General features: G+C 41.9%; 3 protein-coding genes across 6 annotated transcripts in view; 1 reads left to right on the top strand and 2 right to left on the bottom strand.

Moving 5' to 3' along the window:
- LOC109969624 (serine/threonine-protein kinase PAK 2-like) overlaps positions 1-6,899 on the bottom strand; it is a gene marked incomplete at its 3' end in the record, with an annotated part of 14,068 nt that extends 7,169 nt beyond the window's left edge. Inside the window, exons 1-6 of the mRNA XM_020616647.1 lie at positions 6,700-6,899; positions 1,507-1,700; positions 1,295-1,401; positions 247-394; positions 136-152; positions 6-18 (exon numbers count right to left, since the gene is read on the bottom strand). Of these exons, the coding sequence (XP_020472303.1) occupies positions 6-18; positions 136-152; positions 247-394; positions 1,295-1,401; positions 1,507-1,684 (463 nt within the window). The remainder of the gene's footprint in view (positions 1-5; positions 19-135; positions 153-246; positions 395-1,294; positions 1,402-1,506; positions 1,701-6,699) is intronic.
- Positions 6,900-8,558: 1,659 nt separating this feature from the next.
- Positions 8,559-19,974, top strand: hltf (helicase-like transcription factor). 3 transcript variants are annotated; one of them, XM_020616609.1, is made up of 25 exons: positions 8,559-8,682; positions 9,246-9,448; positions 9,558-9,724; positions 9,926-10,068; positions 10,222-10,304; positions 10,944-11,015; positions 11,512-11,703; positions 11,973-12,053; positions 12,141-12,201; positions 12,350-12,416; positions 12,646-12,713; positions 12,825-12,872; positions 13,029-13,142; positions 13,259-13,350; positions 13,647-13,790; positions 14,031-14,163; positions 14,256-14,391; positions 15,410-15,589; positions 15,764-15,879; positions 16,327-16,508; positions 16,641-16,763; positions 17,312-17,424; positions 17,758-17,938; positions 18,206-18,286; positions 18,473-19,974. In XM_020616609.1, exons 1-25 carry the CDS (start codon positions 8,571-8,573, stop codon positions 18,614-18,616), a joined length of 3,036 nt encoding a protein of 1,011 aa, XP_020472265.1. In that variant the 5' UTR covers positions 8,559-8,570; the 3' UTR covers positions 18,617-19,974. The 3 variants fall into 3 exon arrangements, with proteins under 3 accessions (XP_020472265.1, XP_020472266.1, XP_020472267.1); XM_020616610.1 differs by having other exon boundaries at positions 8,559-8,686; XM_020616611.1 differs by lacking the exon at positions 8,559-8,682 and adding an exon at positions 8,698-8,819.
- The window catches only part of LOC109969607 (glycogenin-1-like), a 9,234-nt gene continuing 5,102 nt past the window's right edge, over positions 18,980-23,111 (bottom strand). The window contains exons 5-7 of one of the 2 annotated variants that reach the window (XM_020616614.1): positions 22,946-23,072; positions 21,750-21,987; positions 18,980-20,901 (exon numbers count right to left, since the gene is read on the bottom strand). In XM_020616614.1, the coding sequence (XP_020472270.1) occupies positions 20,725-20,901; positions 21,750-21,987; positions 22,946-23,072 (542 nt within the window). In that variant the 3' untranslated portion in view covers positions 18,980-20,724. The remainder of the gene's footprint in view (positions 20,902-21,749; positions 21,988-22,945; positions 23,073-23,111) is intronic. The other variant, XM_020616615.1, reaches the window with a different exon arrangement.

Genomic DNA, 23,111 nt, shown 5'->3' with positions numbered 1-23,111 from the left:
CGCACCCTGCTTGCCTGGCTGCAATAGCAAACATATAAGGAAACACATGGAACAAAACAACAGGCAGAAATTTACTGAATGTACTCAAACTAACATTAGGAATTATGAGTGGAAATAATGAATGGAATTACTCACTGATTGCGAGTCCTTATCTGAAAGAGGAAAAATAACAAGAAAGCGTAAGGACAGAAGACTGCGGAGTTAACAGTGGGCACTGAATTATCTGTTCAGCAGAAGAAAACTGACTTGATGCAGAAAAACTGAGGTATTTCTGTTTTCCACTGGTGGAGTCATAGAATTTGAGAATGTCAAGGACGGCCTGAGGATTCTGTTTCTGTTCAGATTTACTGATGTTGGAGGTTTGAAGGAGACGGGCCCACTGCTCCGGCATGCCCTGGACAAACACACAAACGTGTACAGTGAAAGACATACAGAGATCTATTCATTAAACAAAGATAAAGTGCTGTGAACACAGGCTTTGCATCCAGATAACACATGTGGAACTACTGTACCCGGATGTCATCTTAGCTGGCAGCTCTGTTCTCTGCGAGGACATCCAATATCCAAATGTTTAAATAAAAGAGATCTTTTTAAATGACCTGTTTTTAATACTTTCACAAGTTGAAGAGTACAATATTTGTGCTCAAGGTACAGCTGATGCTAAAATATTTGCAAGCCTGACCCGGAAAACTTACAGCAACACAAAAGAAAAACCCCGAGGGCTTCTCTACGTCTCTCTGTGTTGAATCATCAGATCAACATTTCTAAGTAAAGCTGCATGTGTAAAGGTCTTTTGAATCAGGCTTTTGCTATTGCAATTATTTACTGCAATGAATAAAGCTGTACCTCAGCTGTGTGTAATGCTACAGTGACTTCCTACTGATTGTTCTGATTGGACAGAGCTCTTGATGTTTCCTAGCAACAGATTTTTTACACAAGGCTGTAATAGATGGCAATCTTAGTTCGACCTTTTGGGAAATGCGTTTATTTGCTTTCTTGCCGAGAGTCAGATAAGTAGACTGATATCACCTTCATGTCTCTATGTTAAATGACAAAATGGAAATCAGAGAGCAGTAGAGGTGCTTGAACATGGACTTCCCTGTTTCCCTGTGTTTAAAGTAATTATGCAAAGCGAAGCTAACCGGCGCTTGGCTCCAGTTACCTACTTTAGTACTGTCATGAGAGTGATCTCAATCTTCTTATATGACTCTTGGCATGAAAGCTAATATGACCCTAAGTTCACTATCATAAACATAAACAAGCGCAATGCACAGTAATAAGGTTAGATACTTACAGTGAACTCTCCAGTGACAGCATCAAAACCCACATGAATGGTGTGTTCAAAGTCGGATGGGGAGGATATCTCAGGCCTGTCCTTATCCCGGTCCTTCTTCTTGCCTCCTGCAGGTGAAGTCATGGATCAATGTGCTGGTCATCCAGTGTGTGCATGTGGCCTTTTTTGTGTGTCTGTAAATATATAGTATGTGTACTTTCCAAATCCCTCACCTTTTTCATAGGCAAACATGGAGATGATCTTGTTTCCAGTTTTTCTGTCCTTCGGTACAGACGGCAGCGGCCGAGAGCTGTGATTGGCTGACTGGGGGTCCTTGGTTCCTCCTCCTTGACTGCTCATCCTGACAGGGGGGGCAGGGGGCTTGTCCTCACACACTCCGCTGTCACACATCTACACACACATACACCTGCAGAATAGATGCATACAAGAAATACTCTAAGTCCGTTGCACGTTCAAACACTGGCTCACTTCTTCCTGTTTGTTGATGCTAGACAAAGCATTGCATATTAGCTCAAAATGCTACTCAGAAAAAGTTCCAAATCGAAGTAAAGCTTAACCTACATTACACAGAGAAAAACAACTACACAAGAACAAACTCACACTGACCTGACTAACCCATCTGTGCCTCAGCGTGTGGCTCAGTACTGAGTGTTGGACTGAAGGGAACAAAGTGTGAGCAGGAAGCAACGCTGAACGGGTAAAGTGACGTGCTGAGTCTTGCTCACGGTTACAATTGAATGAGGAAGGAAAGGAGGCAGTGAGACAGAAAGAGACAGAAGAGTCTCTACGAGCAAGTCGAATACAATCCTAAAATATTTCCCCACTAAACCGATCAGATGTTTTCATTAAACAGTTTGAGGCTTAAAAAAGATAAAGTTGTCCGAGACACTTAACCAACAAACAAAATCGCTGCAGTCTAATACAACAGCCCTGTGAAAAAGGGTTCGGTTTTCGTGGTGTTGATTCAACTTTGAGGTTATTTTGGAGGATGTAGTTTGTAGTACTGTATTACACTGCAGGGAGAACTATTTACAGAGAAGTAAAAACACCAGTCAGCCCTAGGGGTAATTTTTCTGCAGAATGAATACTTTTACTTGCAATAGTTCACTTGTATTTCAACATTGTTTTACTGGTATTTTTACCAGTGTACAGAATTGAAGTACTTCTCCCACTACTGAGTTTCACCTGTTACCCTAATATGGTGAAACTGAGAATGCAGACACATGTACAGGCACAAAGACACGTGAACACAAACCCAACACTATCAACAACACAAGCACATCTTCCAGTCTTGCAGAGCAAGCGGTTCGATCACTTCCTTTGAGCTGTGACCCGAATTCTTGGTGACATCACAGACAGGAAACAGGAAGCAAACAAAGGTTTCCTCATTTCTTGTGTCTGACCGCAGATGACACAGCGCATGTTAAACGTGGGTAATAAATGTGGCTCAGGTAAGTACAGCTATGACCTCTCCTTCACACATATACCCTCATCCTGTAACAGCTCTGCTGACCTGACCCACTGTGATACTAAAACACTAGCACATTCACCAATGCACACACCATGAGGCCATTAGAGTTATTTAAAAAGCCACTTCACATAGTCTGGTTTGTCTTGTGGAATAACTGAGCCCTCAGGCTACAAACCAAAGACAAGCGAGCACTACCTTGACCCAAGGCTACATCATTCCTCTCCCTGCATACCTTCTGAAACACTCACTGTACTGTACATTATGTCTTGGAGACTTTATGATGGAAGCTCTCCCAGCTATAACTGATACTAAGTGTAGTGTGAGAGGATTTTGAATTACAGGATGGCAGTGTGCTACCCATAATGGCATTTTACACTTTAGATGTAAACTGATCATGACCCCCAGATTTTCCAATGTGGAAAGACTCAGATCGTTATAAAAACACAACTCAAAATGAGACACTCCCCTAGTTCTCTTTATGTCTCCAAAACATCTTTTCACTACTATCAGCTCTTTCATCTAAGCTGCCAAGTACTTACCTGTTGGTTGCCTCTTCTGCCTTACAGAAGACCAGGTAAACAATAAAAACTGTAGTATTCCCAATTAGTGTGTGCACCTTCTTGTCTAGTGTTCATTTATATGCTCAGCTCTTACTGTTTCCTTACTGCTCTTTCTCTCTTTCACCCCTCTCAGGGCAGGTCTTAGCTGGTTGCCTCATTCCTCAGCAATCTTGGATGGGACAAGTGTATTCATGCCCCGGCAAGATAAAATTAAACTCAGTCCAGCCATAATGTGTGTGTGTGTGTGTGTGTGTGTGTGCGCGTGTGTGTGTGTGTATGTGTGTCTGTGTCTGTGTGTACCATGGGTACTGGCTGGCCAAGCTGAGACAAGTTGCCTTTTGGTAGGAATTCCATAGCTGCGAAGCTGCTCCTGTTCATCACACACACAAAGCTCCTACTCATGTAGGCCTCATTTGTTCACTCACACACACACCCACACATTCCCTGTTCTAAAATCACACTCCCATGCCAACAGGTTCTCCACTGTGAGCTCTTTGGTATCTTATATTTAGCTTCAATCTACGCTTACTGAGCAAAACAGCAAAAAGGTAAACAGGTGAATGAAATGAGCGCTGCAGGCAGCATGCTTGTGTTTGTATAACTGACCACAACCTTGTACTGACATGATCAACCCATCCATTCATCCATTATCTACACTGCTTATCCTAACGAGGGTTGTTGGGGGGGGGCTGGAGCTGATCCCAGCTGACACTGGGCAAGAGGGGAGGGGTCCACCCTGGACAAGTCAGCAGTCTATCACAGGGCTGAGACTTAGAGACAGACAACCACTCACTCCTACAGGTAATTTAGAGTCGCCAATCAACCTAAACCAACTTTCCCAAATTTGGACTGTGGGAGGAATCGGAGTTGACATGATCACTCAAACAGAAAATTTTGACCACTGATTAATTACCTGAAGGAGCTGTTTGCTAATTGCTTCCTTGACGAGAATTAGGTGATTGACAGATTTCTTTCTTGTGTGTCATTTGAGAAGCTGTACGCAAATGCTTAGCTTTTTTTTTTCCTCAGAAAGTGGCTGAAATGAATAAATTGTCAGAACTGTGATTGGTTCATTTTCTGACAATTAACCAAGCGATTAATTGACTAATAGCTTTAGCTCAGTTTATGTAGATTTGTTCCCTTTGCGAGTGCTAATTCTGGTTGCTCTGCATTCTTGGCTAACAATCATATCCATACAACCTTCAATTGTATCTCTCATCTGTTCTCAATTCACAGAAACTCACTTTTCATCCTAACTATTCATCAGAGAGCCCCATCTCTCTGTACTTCATAGTTTCTATTCCTTATTCTCCACTTGCTGGATCAGAGAACTTTCTCTTCCCTTTGGCTGGCCAACGTCAAGGGAAGCCTGCTTCCTCATCCTGGAACTCCCCGAGCCCCAGAGGACCACAGACCATGCTGGCCAACAAGAGTGCCATAAACACAGCCAATGAGCTGTTTACAGGAAGTGAACAGCAAGCCCTTTGTATTTGGCTTCTATAAAAGGAAATTCTGTGGAGGACTTCCTGGAAGGAGTGATGAAGCTGGCACACAAAAACACACACACACACTACTCACATCCACCCCAATTCATTCACTTGACTGCATTTACATGCATTTAAGTAACCAGGTTACAGATGGCTTTCTCAGGTAAGATGATTTCTTAACTGTCATGTAAAAACCTGGTTTCTCTAATTGGGGGTAGGGGCTTAGGAAAACCTGATTTCCCCAGGTAGATTTCTCCTGGAGAACACAGATTTCTCTGTCATGTATACGCTTAACCAGGTTTCTAATCAACTTTCTACAAGACCACATGTGCCATGCATGCAAACCTTTTATCAGATGTATGCCGCAACCTGGTTTCTCTTAGTAACCTGGTTACTTAAGTGCATGTAAACGTAGTCACTGACACAGAAGCATAAAATCCACACAGTCAGACATGACAGCATATATAGGCCTAACACAATATATGAGCTCACTACCTTTTACAGTCACTTCACTGATTGGGTCTGGTTGTGAAAGAAGTGTAAACACACTGCCCTTGCTACACACCCACACTGAACGCCTTATCCTGTTATTCAGTCAGTTGCCTTACCCCTGTGTCAACATTATTACAACTCAAAATCAACCAACATGGCAAGCTGAAGTCACAAGCTGCTGTCAAAACTCGGCTCTACAACTTGGACCAGATACAAAGCTCAGAGCTCACAGTGCTAGTCTGTTAGCTTCCTGGTCTAATGCATGGCTGAAAAATCTAAGTCAGAATTTGAACACATAAGTCCAGATTCTCCCAGTGAAACCACACTGTTCTAGTTTTCCAGAACCAAAATTAACATACAAATTGCTTGGCTTGGCTGATCAACAGACCTAAATCCAAAAATATTCAGTTTCCTATCATGAGACAAAAAGGCAGCAAATCACATTTGAAAACCTGAAACCAGCAAATATTTTGCATGTTTACAATAATTGGTTGGTTAAAAAGTGGTAGATGCATTTTGTGTTCATCAACACATTAGCAGTCGCTTCAGGTCTAAAAACTGTTTAAGGCCACAGGAATACAAGTCTGGTAGAAAACTCTTTATAAAGTGTACTTCTATGCTTCTGCTCCAAGCCAGTGTAACGTTTGTTATCCCCAAATAAGACTTTAAATAAGACACATATAAAATATATTCAGGGTTCACCTTGATTTTAATTGAGATTCATGATCAGTTCCAAATCCTGAGCTGGAAAATAGGTAGGCTACACACAAATCCACACAGAAAACATAAACAGATGTGTACTGTGGCTACACACACACATCTGTACATATGTTGTAGCATGCACTGTTAGAAGACAGTAACATAACCTGATCTTGACTTCTGTTGATAAAATCACATTGAAAAAACTCCTAACTAATGCCCATTTTAGTCATGTACACTGTAGAACAACTGGCTGTTCTCACAGATGTTTTAGGTATTATTACAGTACTGCAGTTTCCCTGTACAGTCATTACTTTAGTTTAAATGAAAAAGAGAGTAAGCCACAACTCCCACTAATGTCGGGCTCTGGATCCTGCCTGCTATTTTATCTCCTTCAGAGACAGGAAAAGTGTCAGAAATTATGGAAGATGTCATCCAGTTGGAAAGCCCCCTTTAGAAAAAAAGCCCTTACAAAAGAAGCACCTTGTTTTGTTTGTAGACAAAATCAGACCGTATTGAATGAGCAAATATAAACTCACCGGTTGCTGTCAACCGCAAACAATTAACCTCAGTCCGAACAACTCTCGAAACTCCGCCCCTCTTCTACTGATTCTCAGTTTGTTTAAAGCCCAGATGTGAAGCTGAGATTTCACAAATGTTCTTGAACTTGTGAAAAGCTGTGTCGTGTGAACATACAGCACTTTATTCCCGTCTCTGTCCCCGGCGACTCTCAGCCTGGGTCTTTGCTCACCCCCGGAGAAGAGAAAGCGGAACGTCGTACAAACAAACAGAGGAATCGGAACCTCGCGGATTCCGTAGCGCTCACAAGGCCAAACTCAAAGGGCGCGTACAAGGCAGCTGCAGTTACCCGTGCGCCATTGCCCTCGGCTGCAAATTACATCACTACACCGGAAACAAGTGGCTTTGATTTTCAGAATTCCATTTTACTCAAACTATAAACAGCAACCTACTAATAGAAAATTATTTTTGGCTGCTACAAGTGACTATTTTCATTTTAAATAATCACTGATTATTTAAATACTATTTATTTTCTTGAATAAGTGATGAATTATAAAAGGTCAGCAATCCGTGAAAATACTGTTTCCCATAGCCCAAAGTGACTTACAGTATTCAGATTGCTTGTTTTGTTCTTATAACAGTCAAAACTCAAATATATTCAATTTACAGCGTGAAATGGGGAAAAGTATATTTGAAAACCAGACCAGCAAAATATATATACATATATATATAAACAGATCACACTGAGCCTGGTGCTGGCTGTTCTCACCACTGAAATTATATTGTATTCCAGCAGGGTGGTCTCTCAGCATCATTTTTAGCAAACCTGAGGTAAGCAGGGGTGTGAAGGAGCAGTACTAATGTTTGCATTGTAGAATAACAACTGTTCACTGTAACAGGCTTTGTTCAGTTAAAATATCTGTGGAGTGGTGTGGAGCAGAGCGCAGCTACTAATGGATGGAACCCCGCTGGCCAAAGGAGGAGACAGAGGCCACTGACATCAAGACAAGGAAGCTCCTTACAATGCATGGCGGGTTTCACCCCAAGTCCAGCATCCTGAGACTGTACACTAAGTGGAAGGAAGGAGAGCAAGGATTAGTGAGTGTCAGAGCCACTATCCAGGATGAAACAACAAAGATCCATGAATACATCAGGAAGATGGCCCAGAGTGATGACATGCTTAGTGAATACCTCAGACAGCAGAAACCAGAGGAACAAGGGAAGGAAGAGCAGGAACCCTCATGGAAGGACAAACCTCTGCACGGTATGTACCACTGTCAAATAGTAGAAGTGGCTGATATCGAAAAATCCTACCAGTGGCTGGACAAAGCTGGACTGAAAGACAGCACAGAGGCACTAATGCTGGCAGCACAAGAACAAGTACTAAGTACAAGATCAATAGAGGTCGGGGTCTACCAGGCAGCACAAGAGCAAGTACTAAGTACAAGATCAATAGAGGTCGGGGTCTACCAGGCAGCACAAGAACAAGTACTAAGTACAAGATCAATAGAGGTCGGGGTCTACCATACCAAAAATGGGATACACCTCCAAAGGTGGTTGAGAATGACCAAGCTAAGATCCTGTGGGACTTCTAGATACAAACTGACAAACTGGTAAAGGCCAACCAACCGGACATAGTAGTGGTGGACAAACAGAAGAAGAAGGCTGCAGTGATAGATGTAGCAATCCCAAGCGATAGCAACATCAGGAAGAAGGAACACAAGAAGCTCGAGAAATACCAAAGGCTGAAAGAAGAGCTAGAAAAGATGTGGAAGGTGAAGGCACAAGTGGTCCCCGTGGTAATAGGAACATTGGGGACTGTGACCCCCAAACTGGAAGAGTGGTTCCAACAGATCACATGAACAGCGAGGGCCCGGATACGCAGTAGCGTGGCCAAAACGCTCGGGGGAGGGGGAGGGGGAGCATCTCTCTCTCTCTCTCTCTCTCTCTAGACAGGCAGACAGACAGACAGACAGATAGATAGATAGATAGATAGATAGATAGATAGATATCGTATATTCTTATTTTATTTTGGAGGGTGGTGCCGGATGTTACATATCAATTGCAGTACGTCGACATGTTCTATGCTCCTAATACGCTGGATACAAACTAATTCTTTCTGGGTGAAGGGAGAAAGACCGACTCGCCGAGGGCACGATAGTTAGTATGGACAACTTTCTCTGTTCAGATTAATAACAGTCCTCAACTGTAACTGTTTATATGAGCACGTCACTGGTCTACACAATGCAAGACTAGCTAACTAACCTGTAACACAAGCCAGCTATTACAAGCTAACGGTAATGTTACGTGAAAGCTAGTTAGGTCACTGTTGAGACCTAACAGCTAAGTGTTTGCATACGACAAAGTTATTTGGCTGCTGTTTACGTAAATGGCAAGACAAGTGTACTGAACGTGTGGCTAATTCTTAGTATCTCATAGAGTTTATTAGTAAACATTGGTTTGCAGCTTGGCCAGGTGACTTGGATTTATTTAGCGAGATTAATTCCAGTGTAATGATTTGTTTATGTTAGTTGCCTGTATCTGTTTCTCCTGAATTTTAAGCGTTTCCTGTTGTTATAACCTGCAGCTCCAACCCTTTGCACCCATAACAGGTGTTTTTTTTCTTGTCAGTTGATTTCTACTGCCTGTTTTCTGTCAGATATTATACTCTTCTTTTTTGCCCCTCTGTGTATTTGTCTTTGTATATCTCGTGTGCTCTCCAGGCCAAATGTTGCCCCACAGGTGGAGGTTTGGTTGGGACAGGTTCAGTGAGGTGGATCTGTTCAGAGACCTCAATGAGACTGATGCAGAGACTCTTTCTCAGGCCATCAGAGCTGCAGCATCTGAGGAGCCCGACGCAGACGGCAGTGTGCTGTTTGGCCGTCTGCAGGGCACTGTGGTCGGCCTCAGATATTACACAGGGGTGGTGAGGATCATTCAGGGTTGCCATTATTCTTCAAGTGCAATGATTTCACAAAAGCCACATAAGAAACTGCCACACATATATGCTGACAAATCATTTACTTGCTGGACAGGTGAACCAAGGGGAAATGGTCGGTTTGGTGCGTGAGCCCCAGAATCAATATGACCGCAATTCAGTGATGGTCGCCAACATTTATGGCAACCAGGTGGGACACATCAAGAGGCAGCTGGCAGCAGCTATGGCCTATGTCATGGACAACAACTTGGCTAAAGTAGAGGGGTGAGCAGATTTGCTCTTGCCTGTCAGTGTCATCACTGTCAGAATGTAATGTATTTGCAGCAACTTCTGGAACTTCAGTCTAGAAATCCCACAATAATAACTGACAAACTCTGAACATAAACAACTGAGCCATGAGCTCAGATGGAGAGTGATTACAATGGGTTTGTGTGTATTTTGTTAAATGTCACATTGTTTTGTCAGGGTGGTGCATTCAGGGACGAAAAACAAGTTCAATATGCCAGTGATGCTGTCGTTCTTGGGGAAAGAAGAGAACAAAAACACAGTTATTCAATATATGTCAAATCATGGATACAAGTTGAACACAGGTGGAATCGCATCAAGAGGTATGCACACAACTCAACCATCTGATCTGACGTTTACCTTAATAGAAAATGTGTTGCACAGTTATGGTCAGTTTTCAGTCACTGTCATTATTCTCACTACATGTTTTTTTTTTTTCTTTGTTTGTGTATATGCTTGCATGTGTTTGATTTCAGGTTCATATCAAACATATAATAGTTTGGGGGCTTATGCATTGCCATCTAAAAAAGGTGTGACTATCCCACTAACTGCAGAGGAGGTAATCTACTTACATTTAGTTCCTGTAATATGTAGCGTTGTACCATGATGATCAATAATGCATAGAGGTGCATTGTCATAACAGTGCTAAACTGTACTTTTAAGCACTCCGAGTATTTCTTATCTGAGTGTAATGTATGGCCTAAGCTAAATTTTCTATAAAACATGTAGTCAGTTTATATTAATGCTCTAAATTTGTTATTGTTAGGGTTTGTACAACATAGACAGTTCATTGTTCATCATATTTAAATGTTTATTATGCCTCTATGTTGGCAACAGCCGCGGCCAGAGGCATTATGGTTTCGGATTGTCCGTCTGTCCATCCATACGATTCTTGTGAATGCGATATCACAGGAACCCCTTGAGGGAATTTCAGCAAATTTGGAACAAATGTCCACTTGGACTCAAAGATTGACTGATTAGATTTTGGTGGTCAAAGGTCAGTGACTTCACTTCTGTCCCATACCCGTGAATTAGACTGGTTAGCATAGGAATGCAACTGCAAAGCGGTAGTTCTAGGATTTATGCTAAAATTATATGGAGTGGCAATACATTTGCATTTATGTTCTAAACATACAAGACTAAACTCAGCATTTGTTATTACTTTAACTTTATGCAGATGTTTTTTTTTTTCTTTCAGCTGAAGAATGCATTTGATCATCTGTTTGAAGGCTTGATGGAGAGTAAAGATGGAGAGAAAGAAGCAGCCAAGGTGCATATTTGATTTGTTAATCTGTCTGAATTTTATTATCTGCTATGGCATGTCTTCCTGTTTGAATGTTGCTTTAAATGTGCTAAACAGTCTATTTTACAAGGGTATCATTATAGTACTTTAAGTTAGATTCTATGCTCTTGGTCAGTTGTTTTACTCCTGAATTAGAAATTAGAGCGCCCTCTCCCTGCCCTCCTTATATTTAACAATTTGTACGTGATTGTGGATAAAATCATTAACTATTTGCTTAAAATTTAAATGTAAAATTGACTTTTACATTATTGAACACCAGTCAACAATTAATTTGTGGATGCAGATGTAGTCGTAGTTTGAGTCGCACTCAGAAATAACCTTTGTCCTGTCTCTCTCACCGCAGTTCTAGAGAAACTGCTTTACACCTCTGGGCTGTCACCTTCTTGCACCCTCACAAAGTTATATAGGTTGTCAAGACATGTCTTTGTGCATCTTTAATGTGAACATCCCCTTTTCTCCGCAGTCTGTGGGAACTCCCCTCCTGCTTCACCAGAAGCAGGCGCTGTCCTGGATGTGTGCTCGAGAAAACAAATCTGCACTACCACCCTTCTGGGAGAAGAGAGGTGAACTGTACTACAACAGTGTCACATGTTTCTCTGCCAAAGAAATACCAGAGAGGGTTTGTGGGGGAATACTAGCAGATGACATGGGAATGGTAAGTGACACACACACACATTTTATACATAAACATATTTGACTGCACATATGCTACATTAATTTAGACTGTTGTGTGATGAAGTGATTAAAAATGTGTTTATTGGTGTATTACAAGTTAGTTTACACATTAGCCGAAGTGGTAAGTTGCTGGTTATTGCAGGAAATACTGCTTTGTTTTTTGTATTCACCACCAAAACAGGTTTCACAGTGCTGCTGTCTAAGCAAACACAAATCAACACCAAATCCCCTGCTTGTGTTGTTTTTCAGGGGAAATCTCTGACAACCATTGCTCTGATTCTCACCAACTTCCATAAGGGAAAGCCCCTACCTGTGGAGAAATGCCTAAGTGTAGCTATGTTTATTACTTTTCAGTCATTGTGCAGTCTCAGTGACTTGTGTTCAACCATTATAAAGTGTTTGTTTACATGTGATCAGGAGGAGCAGTCTTCATCTATCAAAGCCAAACCTGAACCAAAGGTGGCCTCCAAACTCAAAGGTACTCTCAACTTTCAATAAAAGTTGCAGCAGTTTTTTCCCCCTCTGCCTCACTGTGTGACTATAGGGTGACATTTCCACAAGCCTACATACAAAGAAATAAAACAAAGGAGCACTAACAGAGAGATGAGGTGGTGTCTTTGTTTCAGGAAGCAGCAGTGCATGTGATGGAGCAGGAGCGAGTGATGTAGCAGCTGAGTCTATATACTCAGACTTGTAAGTGTGTTCTAATGAAATTTGAATAATAATAATGTAATAATGCAAATTTCAGCATCTGGACATACACTTCCCAGCCACTTTATTAGGTACATCTGTACGACTGTATGCACTTCAATGCAACACTTCAGCCTTAAGATGTGTTTATGAAGCTCAAAAATTTAGCTGACTTTGTTCTTTCTATTAAAGTTTTGTCTTACATAACCTGATATGTCCCTGTGTCCGTCAGCCCCCAGGTGGAGATGATCTGTGATGATACGCCAGACATAGTGGAGATTGTGGACAATTCAGAGAAAAGTAAGAGCTGACAGCGAACCTTTTCACTTTTAAATGTTTGTTTGCACTGTTTGTGTATTTTTGTCTTCAGTGGATTTTGTGGCTTACTCAACCCGACTTCTCCACTTTCAGGTGCGTGCAAAGGAAAGGTGAAAACTACCAAGCGAAAGCTCGGTAAAGGTACAATGTACTGTCTCTATTTATACCCTGTATTATGTATATAGGGAATTTGACAAAAAAGATGTTTGTAATTTAAATTTTGATGGGGTGGCATAGCTGAACATCACACCTCCGTATTGGTATCAGTAAATCATTCATTTTTATGGTTCTGTGCAGAGGCCCCAGTATTAGTGGAGGATCTGGACTTTGCTGCAGCACTGAGTGGCTCAGCATCAGATACCGGCTTAAAGAAGAAGAAGAAAACTACCAAGAAGGCCACTCCCACACAGAGTGAGCACTAACACTAGAGTTTCACCTGATGTTTTTTTTGTGTTTGACATATGCATTAGTTTAGTCAAAGAACAGTCGGGCAGTGAAATTGGAGCTGTTCCTTTTGTTACGTGCAGGTGTGGACTCTTCCATACCTGAAAGTGCATATGACTTATCAGCTAGAACAACTCTCATCATCTGCCCACTGTCTGTGCTCAGCAACTGGCTGGTAGGAGTACAGCCTCACACTACAAAATACCCACAGAAAGATAGATTGTGTTAATGAACTCAATTTAGATACTGTCTGGCCAATTAGCTTGGAGACAGGTATGGATGGATAAAGTGAAAGGGAAGACTGTATGGTGCTCCTGGTTTAAAAATATATATATAATTAACCATGTAACAATTTATGACCTGTATTGTTTGTTTTTTTCATACCCTAGACAAACAGGCTCTGTTGGTTGGTTCTCATGTCTGAAGTCGATATTTGTCTCATCTTCCTCTATATTTTGTGTATGCGCACAGGACCAGTTTGAGCAGCATGTGCATGCTGATGTGAAGCTCAACGTGTACTTGTATTACGGCTCAGAGCGCAACCGGAGCAAGAAGTTTCTGTCCTCTCAGGATGTGGTGATCACCACCTATAATGTCCTCTCCTCTGACTTTGGGGTGAGTGGAAACAGGTCACATGTACATCAGTGGCTGCAAGGTTAACCAAGGTGTTCACACAGAGAAGAAACATGGGAGGCAAATGTAATATGGAAGTGCAAAGTGTGCGTTAATTTAATTTGATAAGCATAATCAATGGCAAAAAATGTCTCCTAAACCTGAACTCTATGTTTCATTTGCAGAGATAATTTCCTTCTCCTTTTTTTAATCACGAGTATAATCTGTTCATTTCCCTTTCAGAATAAGAGTTCTCTCCATGGCATTAATTGGCTCAGGGTTGTGCTGGATGAAGGTCACATCATAAGAAACCCAAATGCACAAATGAGTAAGGCTGTGCTTGAATTGAAGGCTCAGCGACGCTGGATTCTTTCAGGTATAGCTACCTTTAAACACACACACATATGTCAGTTTTTGTTCAACATCTTTAAACACTTGTGTGTCTTTGTTTGTTCTTCATTTCTTTAGGTACTCCTATCCAGAACAGCGTGAAGGACCTGTGGATGCTGCTGGCCTTTCTCCGTCTGAAGCCCTTTGATGTGAGGGAGTGGTGGAACAGAGTGATCCAAAGACCAGTTATACAAGGAGACAGGGCTGGCCTGCAGTGAGTGCTCAATGAATATAGTGTACATATTACACTGCTGCAGTGTTGTAATAATACTCTAGAGGGCAGCATTTACTGTAAGTTAGCAATGGTTCAGTATGTCTGAGTGAAATTATTGCTGAGGTGCAATCAAGTGGTTGGATGAAATTGAATCGATAAACCATGGTTGAGGACCATCACTGTAGATAACTGGCAGGAGTATTGTTTGGTGAGTAAGAAACTAATAAGTGTTCCTCGATCGGGATCAATGCTATCCAGACCCATGTGCACCGTATGCACAGTGCTAGTCACAAATTTGCTATAAGATGCAGACAGTAGTTGTCTATTGCTGATATCTGTGCTAAACCAGCTACACTACTACAGTGGCTGTTGCTGCTTCGGCTGACCTCATCGTGACAAATCACACCACACCAGGGGTTGTGTGGTGTCTCAATATGGTGGTAAAACACCACTCTGTCAGTTCCAACAAAGGAATTTCAGTCATCCATCCATCCATTATCTATACTGCTTATTCTGAAGAGGGTCACCAGGAGCTGGAGCCAATCCCAGCTTACATTGAGCGAGGGGGGGGACACCCTGGACAGGTCGCCAGTCTATCACAGGGCTGACACTTGGAGACAGACAACCACACACACACCCACACTCAATCCTATGGGTAGTTTATCTTTGGAGGAGGCTGGAGCACCCTTGAATTTCAGTCAGTATATAGTAAATATATTTAAAATGTGTTTTTGATATAGCCAGTTATAACTCAAAGGGGTGTTGAGGTCTTAAAATATATTGTTTAAAGGTATTGAATTTAACATCACGATTCCTGAATATTCACTGTCTAGTGTTATATGTACAGTATATACAGTAAATATTGTATCAGGCAGTTTTAATGGTTTAAATCAGAATAGTTTGCTATTTTATAGGATAGCCAGATGTGCTAACAGACTATGACGAGTCCCCTGTGTAGCATCCTGAGTGAGATATCATACATCAGATATTAAATTCAGGCACTTCATACTGTGTGCAGGAACCTTCAGATCTTGGTGAAATGCATCACCCTGCGGCGGACAAAGAGCAGCATGCTGAATGGGCAGCTCCTAGTGTCTCTACCTGAGAAGACGGTATGTGTGGAGCAGGTGAAACTGAGCCAGCCAGAGAGAGAGGTCTATGAGCTGGCACGTAATGAGGGAAGAAGCACAATAGGCAGGTATGTCACTCTCTTCACACATGTGCATGTATGTGTGAAGAGAGAAACCTGGTAAGTTGCCAACTTACAAATAAAAACTAAATAAGAATATTTGACAACACTTGGCTGTTGATGGATGTGTGTTGGATATGGTGAAAGTTTTATATTGTATTATTGTTTGTGTATGTACGGTAGATATGTAGCTGAAGGGACAGTCTTGAGAAACTATGCTGATGTATTGGCCATCCTGATGAGGCTCCGACAGCTCTGCTGCCACCCTGATCTGCTGGCAAAGACATCCTCAGATCTCGGTAAAACGTGCAGTCTGACAATGATGTGATTCTGAAGAGCAAAGCATCTAAATCTGTTTAATACAGTGGGGATTTTAAGTTAGTTTTGTAGACCCATGCCCAGCTCTGGGCCTTTCCCAAGTAGGGTTTCTGATTCAGGCCTTGTTTAAGTTCTAGCAGACTCACACAGGTCTTTTAAATTTTTCTGCTTGACCACTTATTTTTAGGTTAATGCCGACTTGCATGTAAAAGTTTCTCAGTAAAATTCACATGCGGATGTGAAACAAATTAGATATTTTTAATTGACTGGCTAACGCAGTGTAGTAGCCTCAAAATGTCCTGCAATGGACTAGAAATTAAGTTAATAGAATATGCACTGATTTGTACCTGACCTCTGACTTGATTTGCTCATATGTTTCTTTCAAAAGCGGTACTTGTTCCCTCTCCATGTTCTGCTTTCATCTGTAGGTGCTGCAGTGACACCTGCAGAGCTGCGGGAGCGTTTGATAAAGAAGCTGAAGATGGTGTTGGCCAGTGGCTCTGATGAGGAATGCTCTGTGTGCCTGGACTCGGTCCGTCTGCCGGTCATTACACACTGCGCCCATGTTTACTGCCGACCCTGCATCGCTCAAGTCATCGGCACTGAGCAGGTAGATGTTCTCCCTTAGCAAAGGGTAGGGTTTTGTACTTTGTCATTTGAATTAACTTAAAAAGCAAGTTTTCACTCGTGTATATAATCAATTCCCTGTGCTCTGGGTGTTTGTGTGTGCGCCTGTGCATAGGACAGGGCACGCTGTCCTCTTTGTCGAAGTGAGATCAAGACTAGTGAGCTGGTGGAGTTTCCACAGGAGGAAATTGAGGAAGAGAACAACATGAACTCTGAGAAGTGGAGGACAAGCTCGAAGGTGCAGTGCACATACTGAGGCCGCAAAACTAACTGGATAAAAATACTCAGTAGACCACTAAGAATGGAGGATCCCTTTTTCCTTTATTCTTGACTCTTCCACCTTGTTGCCTTCAAATAATTTGTCTTCTCTGAAACCTTTAACATTGTGTTACATGTAATTAATGCAGAAAATTAAGTAGTTTAAGTATTTGGTAGTCTATAACCAGATTAACAGTAAGAATCACCAGTGGTTTCTGATACAAATGAAAAGCAAAACTAGCTTGAATTTTAACTCCAAAGGATTTTATGTGTGAGCCATATTGAAGTGCCATTGATTTACTACACATTTACAGTATTAGAACTTTGGTGGGTTTTTTTTGTGTCACAAGACAGTGACAATCTATACAAAGATAAATGATTTAATTTATATTGACAAGTCTGCTGTCTTCAGTAACACACCCACCACTTTAGAAGAACTGGTCTGACTTCGTGTTAAGTCTTTATCAGCAGCATGACAGTGATTGAAAGCAGACATGAGTCATATTGTTCCTCATTTTGTCTCTGCAGGTGCAGGCGCTGATGGGAAACCTCCTCAGGCTGCGATGTGAAGACAGCAGCATTAAGTGTTTGGTTGTCTCTCAGTTTACACGTTTCCTCACCATACTGGAGACTCCACTCAGGTAACACACACTCATACTAAAGGAATTTTTAAATTGTGGTTTTGGTGTATAGAACCCAGAATCATGACTGTGTACAGCTCTCCAATTCCATTGAACATTCCTCTTTCACACTCCCTCCTTTTTGATCATAAGATCAATAAAGACATAACTGCACCTATAAGAGTTACATCCACACACAGTGGTGATTAGAAATGGGTAAAAGACATTGTGACTAACAAAAACAGCACAATTATCCGTTACGACATACTAAAATCTAAAGACCGTAGCGTGATCTGCTCGAGTACAGAATTTCTCAAGTTTATTTTATTCATTATTGTTGTCCCTCTTCACCAGAGAGCATGGTTTCAGTTTTGTGCGTTTGGATGGCACCATGAGCCAAAAGAGGAGAACCCAGGTGATCAGGGAGTTTCAGAGCTCTGCGGCCAACAGCCCTGTCATCATGCTTCTGTCCCTCAAAGCCGGAGGGGTTGGGCTTAACTTGACTGCTGCCTCCCATGTGTTTCTCTTGGACCCTGTATGTACCGATTTCAGCCAGAAACCAGATGCTTTAACATGTTCAACCATACTTAACAGTTTGTACTATCTCAGATTGTGTATCATGAAGTGGGTTTGCACAAGGCCTTAGAAAACTCATGTACTGGTAGTTGCATTAATATTTTAACTTCTCACTGGTCATGCGGCTAGTAAAGGAGTTGGGAACAAATGTTTTTTTTCCTTGTACATTTTATATTACAGTGCACGGCCTGCAGCTTACATTGATGTATTCTTAATTGTGTTTTAGGCATGGAACCCTGCTACTGAGCAGCAGTGTATTGACCGCTGCCATCGCCTGGGCCAGAAGAGGAAAGTCGTCATCACCAAGGTTAGAAAACTAGGATCCAGGATAGTTTTATTGCTGTCTTGGGTTCTGCAGTCACTTCTTATTGCTAGCAAGGCATCGCACATCCTATATTACTCTAATTTAAAGTTGTTTACATTAGGCTAAAAGCTCTTTAGTCTGTAGGTTCATAGTAGAGACTGGCTCCTCAGACTTTGTCTGTTGCTGCAGTTCATTGTGAAGGATTCAGTGGAGGAGAACATGGTGAAGATCCAGAGGAAGAAACAGGACCTGCTGGAGAAGGCATTTGGCTCCACAAACACCGACAGGAAAACCTCCCGTGTTGACGACGTCAAAGCGCTGCTGGAGCTGTAGCGACACACATTGTCAATGTCCTCTTTGTATTTCAAGTTTGAGTTGATCATTAATCTTCTAAATGTAATTATACTAATTCACAACAAGATATGTATCTTGGCAAGCTTTGTTTATGATTAGACCATAAAAATGCCAAAGCTGGACAACTGTGTCAAGGTGCATGATAAAGATTTGTTAAAATAACACTGGGGTAAAGAAACGACGCCCACCTGTTGTAGTAGTTTAGGTTCTTGGTAGAACAGACACCCCATCTTGAGCTCTTAGAACTAGACAGTTTTCACAACCTAATACATTTTGTTGCAGCTACACCAGGTCACTAGTATAATCTAAAAACAAGAAATGACAGGAAGGGTGAGGACAAGGTGGTTCATAACTAGTTCTTTATTAGCACTGTGACAGGGCTGGACAGTTAACATGTGGGGAGAAGGACAGATCTGGATTAACCAATGCCACATCTTTACGTTCCACTTGCCTCTTAACCTTGACAGCTTCTTATAGCAAAGTGGAATAAAGAGTGTTTATTGTTTTTATAAGTTGCAGGTAATTTACACAGAGCTGAATTGAAATTTGTAACAGGGAAGCCTCAAATGTTCAACTTGTAAGGCCATTAGCAGCAGCAGTTACAGTAACTGAAGTTATGTAAACCAAGTAATAAGGCAGCTCGCAACACTACAGACGGGAAGTGATGAAACCTAAGTGATGGCACAAAGACACCGCTATAACATGCAGGGCACACATACAGATGCCAGATGTCTGGGGAGCACACTAGTGGGGGGGGTGGGACCCCACACATGCATACAAAATATCACTTCAGGATGTGGGTGGACTTGTAGTTATACTTACTGACCCAAGTTTTAGCTCTGTGCCATGCAAATACAACACAACAAGCCTAGCCCTAATACAGTACCAGACATTACAAAGCTAAAGTCACAGGGAGTTGGTGTCAGAAGCATAGACATGGATGACTACCTAGATGCTCTGATGAGGGGAATGCTTGTCAGACTGTCCTAACTGGCCCAAACAGAGCAAGGACTGCAAGAAGGAAGCGAGCCAGTTGCTCTATAAAATGGTTCCGGACAGTAGAGAGACTTATTGCAGGGGTCAAGTTGTGGTAAAATCCAGAAACAACTCTTAAACATTAATTTGCCTTCAGCCATATGCCTCACTTCACAGGTTAGGAAGACTCAGGACTGTGGGTGCTTTTCTATCAGATGCACAAGAACATAAAGGAATAGTTACAACATTTTGGGAAGAAGCTACACATTCACTGTATGACGCTACTGCCAACAAACCAACTTTAGATGAAAGCCAAGCTGAAGCTCACCAATTTGTTTAATCTGTACAAAAAAAAAAAAAAAGAGTTTGATAAGTGTTATGTGCCAGACTTTCACTTAGCTTGGACCAGGCAACCAGCGGAGACTCCCAGCAATTTACCATTCTTGGCCAAGAAAGCAGTCTGGTACATAACCACCTATAAAACATCTGAGTTATACAGAATGCTGTTTGGATTACTCAAACAAGATGTGACATTAAAATTAGTGAGTTATAGAAGTGCCGTTATCTTTTGACAGGGCTGGGCTGGCCATTTCCTAGCCACATCTGTAACCTCAGGGGGAACATTTAATCATTCTGAGCAGATTGAAGCTCTAACCAACTACTGAATAGTGTAGGAAAAATAACTAATATACCCCATATAATCAAAAGGACAGTAATATTCGCCATGCTGAGCACACATGGGCCTAACCGTTTCTAGTCTTTATGCTAAGCTCGCTCGCTGCTGGTAGTAGCTTCATATTTACCATACAGACATATGAAGGGTATAAGTTTTCATATCTAATTCACCAAACAAAGCAAATTAGCTTATTTCCCAAAATATTAAAAACTTTCCCTTAAGAGAAGAAATGAATGGTCAGAGTGCATGGGCACTGTCAAACATACTGTCATTTAGACACTGACAGGATGCAGAGTGAAGCTGAAAGTTGCACAGAGGCATTCAATTCAGTCACCTCCTAATCAAGCCCCTGTGATTGGCTGAGGGGTGGTTAAATCCCCACCTACACAGGGCTTAAACTGGTGCTTGCTCTGTCCATTGCACCCCCACACGCCAGCTACTTTAGGAAGGAGTCAAGCTTTCGTTCAATGTTGGCGAAGGAGTCATCGCCCATGTAGTCAATCTGACCCGCTTCCCAGCGCTGCTTCCTCTCCTCTGATGAAAACTTCTGACGAGGAGGAGCTGGGGCCGGTGGTGGCTGCTGCTCTTTGACGTCCTCATGAAGCGGACTCTCCTGTGTGACAGGCAGGAAAAAAAAAAAAAAAAAAGTATGAATGAACTGGGGCAGTACTTTATAAGGACTTGTTTCCCTACGTTCAGCTTTCCCTCAGATGAATCTCCTCAAGATAACCAGTAAAACGTAGAGGTTTCATCAGAAGAGTAAAAGTGCAACAAAACATTTTGTAACACCCTTACAGCAATTAAGTCGAGTACGTTTCGCAGATGTCAAGTTTTTACTGCAACATGATGAAGCAAATAATCTTCCTACAGTAGAAGCAACTCAGTAAGTCAATACCAATTAACATAATGGCTCTGCGTAGCGAGCACATTAACGAACAGAGTGCAAGTGAACAAAACTGCAGGTTTTGGCAGTTGCCATCTCACTACAGTGCCGTTACAGACAGCATGGCAACTTCCTGCTACTCTGTGAAATGCTCAACACTTGTTGCCAGCCTGGCACCCTACATAATTCACTGAAGACAGCAAGCTATTCATGAAGTGAGCACACTGCTGAGGACTTTTGGCAACCAATTGGTTACACATTCCTCAGCACCAGTCAACTTTTAATTATTACTGTGATGACTGCAACTGGCCTGCATTTTTATATTGAGCTTAAAGCTTCGACATGTGGCACGTACGCAGCTTGGCAATTTCAAACAACGATACCAAGGAAAGCGTTCAGCTTGCAATTATAGGTTATGACACATTCAGGACATGAGGATTATGCAACATGCCACAACAAATTCACACACCCAAGCATGCACAGTCACAGCCATCGTGTATTCTTCTAACGCATGTACACCCACACCTAGAACCAAATGCACTCCCTTTCACACACTCCATCACCATGTAAAGACGTACATCCTTGCTTGCTTCTATGCAGCCACTGTGGAAGGGAGTATCCCCGTAGGCCTGCTGCAGTAGAGGCAGCACAGACTTGGCATACAGCTGCCACCACATAACCAGATAGTCAGCATGCAGCTGGTTTGGGTCAGGAGACACAGAGTGACCTTTGACCTCGCCCTTCTGAGCGTCATAGGAGTAGTTCCATGGCTTCACTTTGCCCAGGAAGTGCACCACCTTCGCGCCATGGCCATACCTGTAAAAACGAAAAGGAAAGAGAACAGAAGCATACGAGACCGAGCTGAAAACATGAGCCTACTCTTGTTGTCTCTACCCACTTTTTCATGTTGAGTTAAGCTTGTTGACACTTTAAACTTGCCAATTATTGTTGCAGGTAAATTTACTGACTGAACATGGTACAAATACCATTTCCACCCTCATGATATGAAGGCGTTACTCTAATTTATTACAAATTGGGTCTCATTATTATACATTTGGCCTTCAAGAGCTAATTTGTTCTCATTCAATGGGGTGAGAAACAGGAGTGGTCCAATGGAACAGTTTGGACAAACTAGTTAAACTAGATCAATGAGAGGAAGCAAGTACACTTGATATGTCTGAACTAATCTCCCATTGCACACCAGTAATATGGTCAATTTGAACACAGGAAGAAAAGCTTGTCAACTGTAACAGAAGTTGAAAACTGACAATTTTACTTTCCGTTTCTTTTCCAAACATGTTTGGCTGCTATTAAGATTTGTTTCGAGTCCTGTATGATCCTCTGTCTGCTCAGGTTTCTTTCCCCATCTGGCTTCTTTTTAGTGATGCCACATTCCCAGATGAGAGCAACTCATTGAGAGTATAAAAATATTCTTTACAATACAAACAGTGAAAACTACCTCAGTAATAAGCAGGTTTTAACGATGTGGAATCTTCTTTTAACATTTCTCAACAAGAGGCCACGTACACTACAGATTTAAATAAAACAGGAAGTATACGTGTAGGTACAGTAGCGCCTCTATTTTTAAAGGGGCTGTTGCAGAACAAGTGTTGTACCAGCTTCTTGTAATTTAACACCATCACAAATACACAACTTCTGAAGTGACCTCAGACAAACTTGCCTCGTAACAAGCCAATATTTGACAGAGCAGTATTAAGTGGGCTAAACACGATGGTATGAAGAGACTCAGATGTATTGTGTTTGTTGTACTGACTGTTTGAAGGCTGGCAGGTAGGAGTAGATTGCAATACTGCTGAGATTGTAGATGAAGGGAAGGTGTTTGGAAATATCTGCCGTCGCCCAGGTGTTGAAGAAACTGTTGAGAAGCCCCTGGTCTCCACCTGCAGACAGATACACCCAAACATACTCACAATAATAGT

This window comes from Monopterus albus, unplaced genomic scaffold, assembly GCF_001952655.1.
Source record: "Monopterus albus unplaced genomic scaffold, M_albus_1.0 scaffold176.1, whole genome shotgun sequence".
NCBI classification, from domain to species: domain Eukaryota; kingdom Metazoa; phylum Chordata; class Actinopteri; order Synbranchiformes; family Synbranchidae; genus Monopterus; species Monopterus albus.
The sequence above is the reverse complement of the archived record's forward strand: the minus strand, read 5'-3'. Positions and strand labels throughout refer to the sequence as shown.

Coding starts and splice junctions, on each gene's coding strand:
- hltf (XM_020616609.1), top strand. CDS start 8,571: ATGTTACATATCAATTGCAGTACGTCGACATGTTCTATGCTCCTAATA. Junction 13,351..13,646: donor CTGTGCTCAGCAACTGGCTG/GTAGGAGTACAG, acceptor GTATGCGCACAG/GACCAGTTTGAGCAGCATGT. Junction 16,764..17,311: donor AGTGGAGGACAAGCTCGAAG/GTGCAGTGCACA, acceptor TTGTCTCTGCAG/GTGCAGGCGCTGATGGGAAA.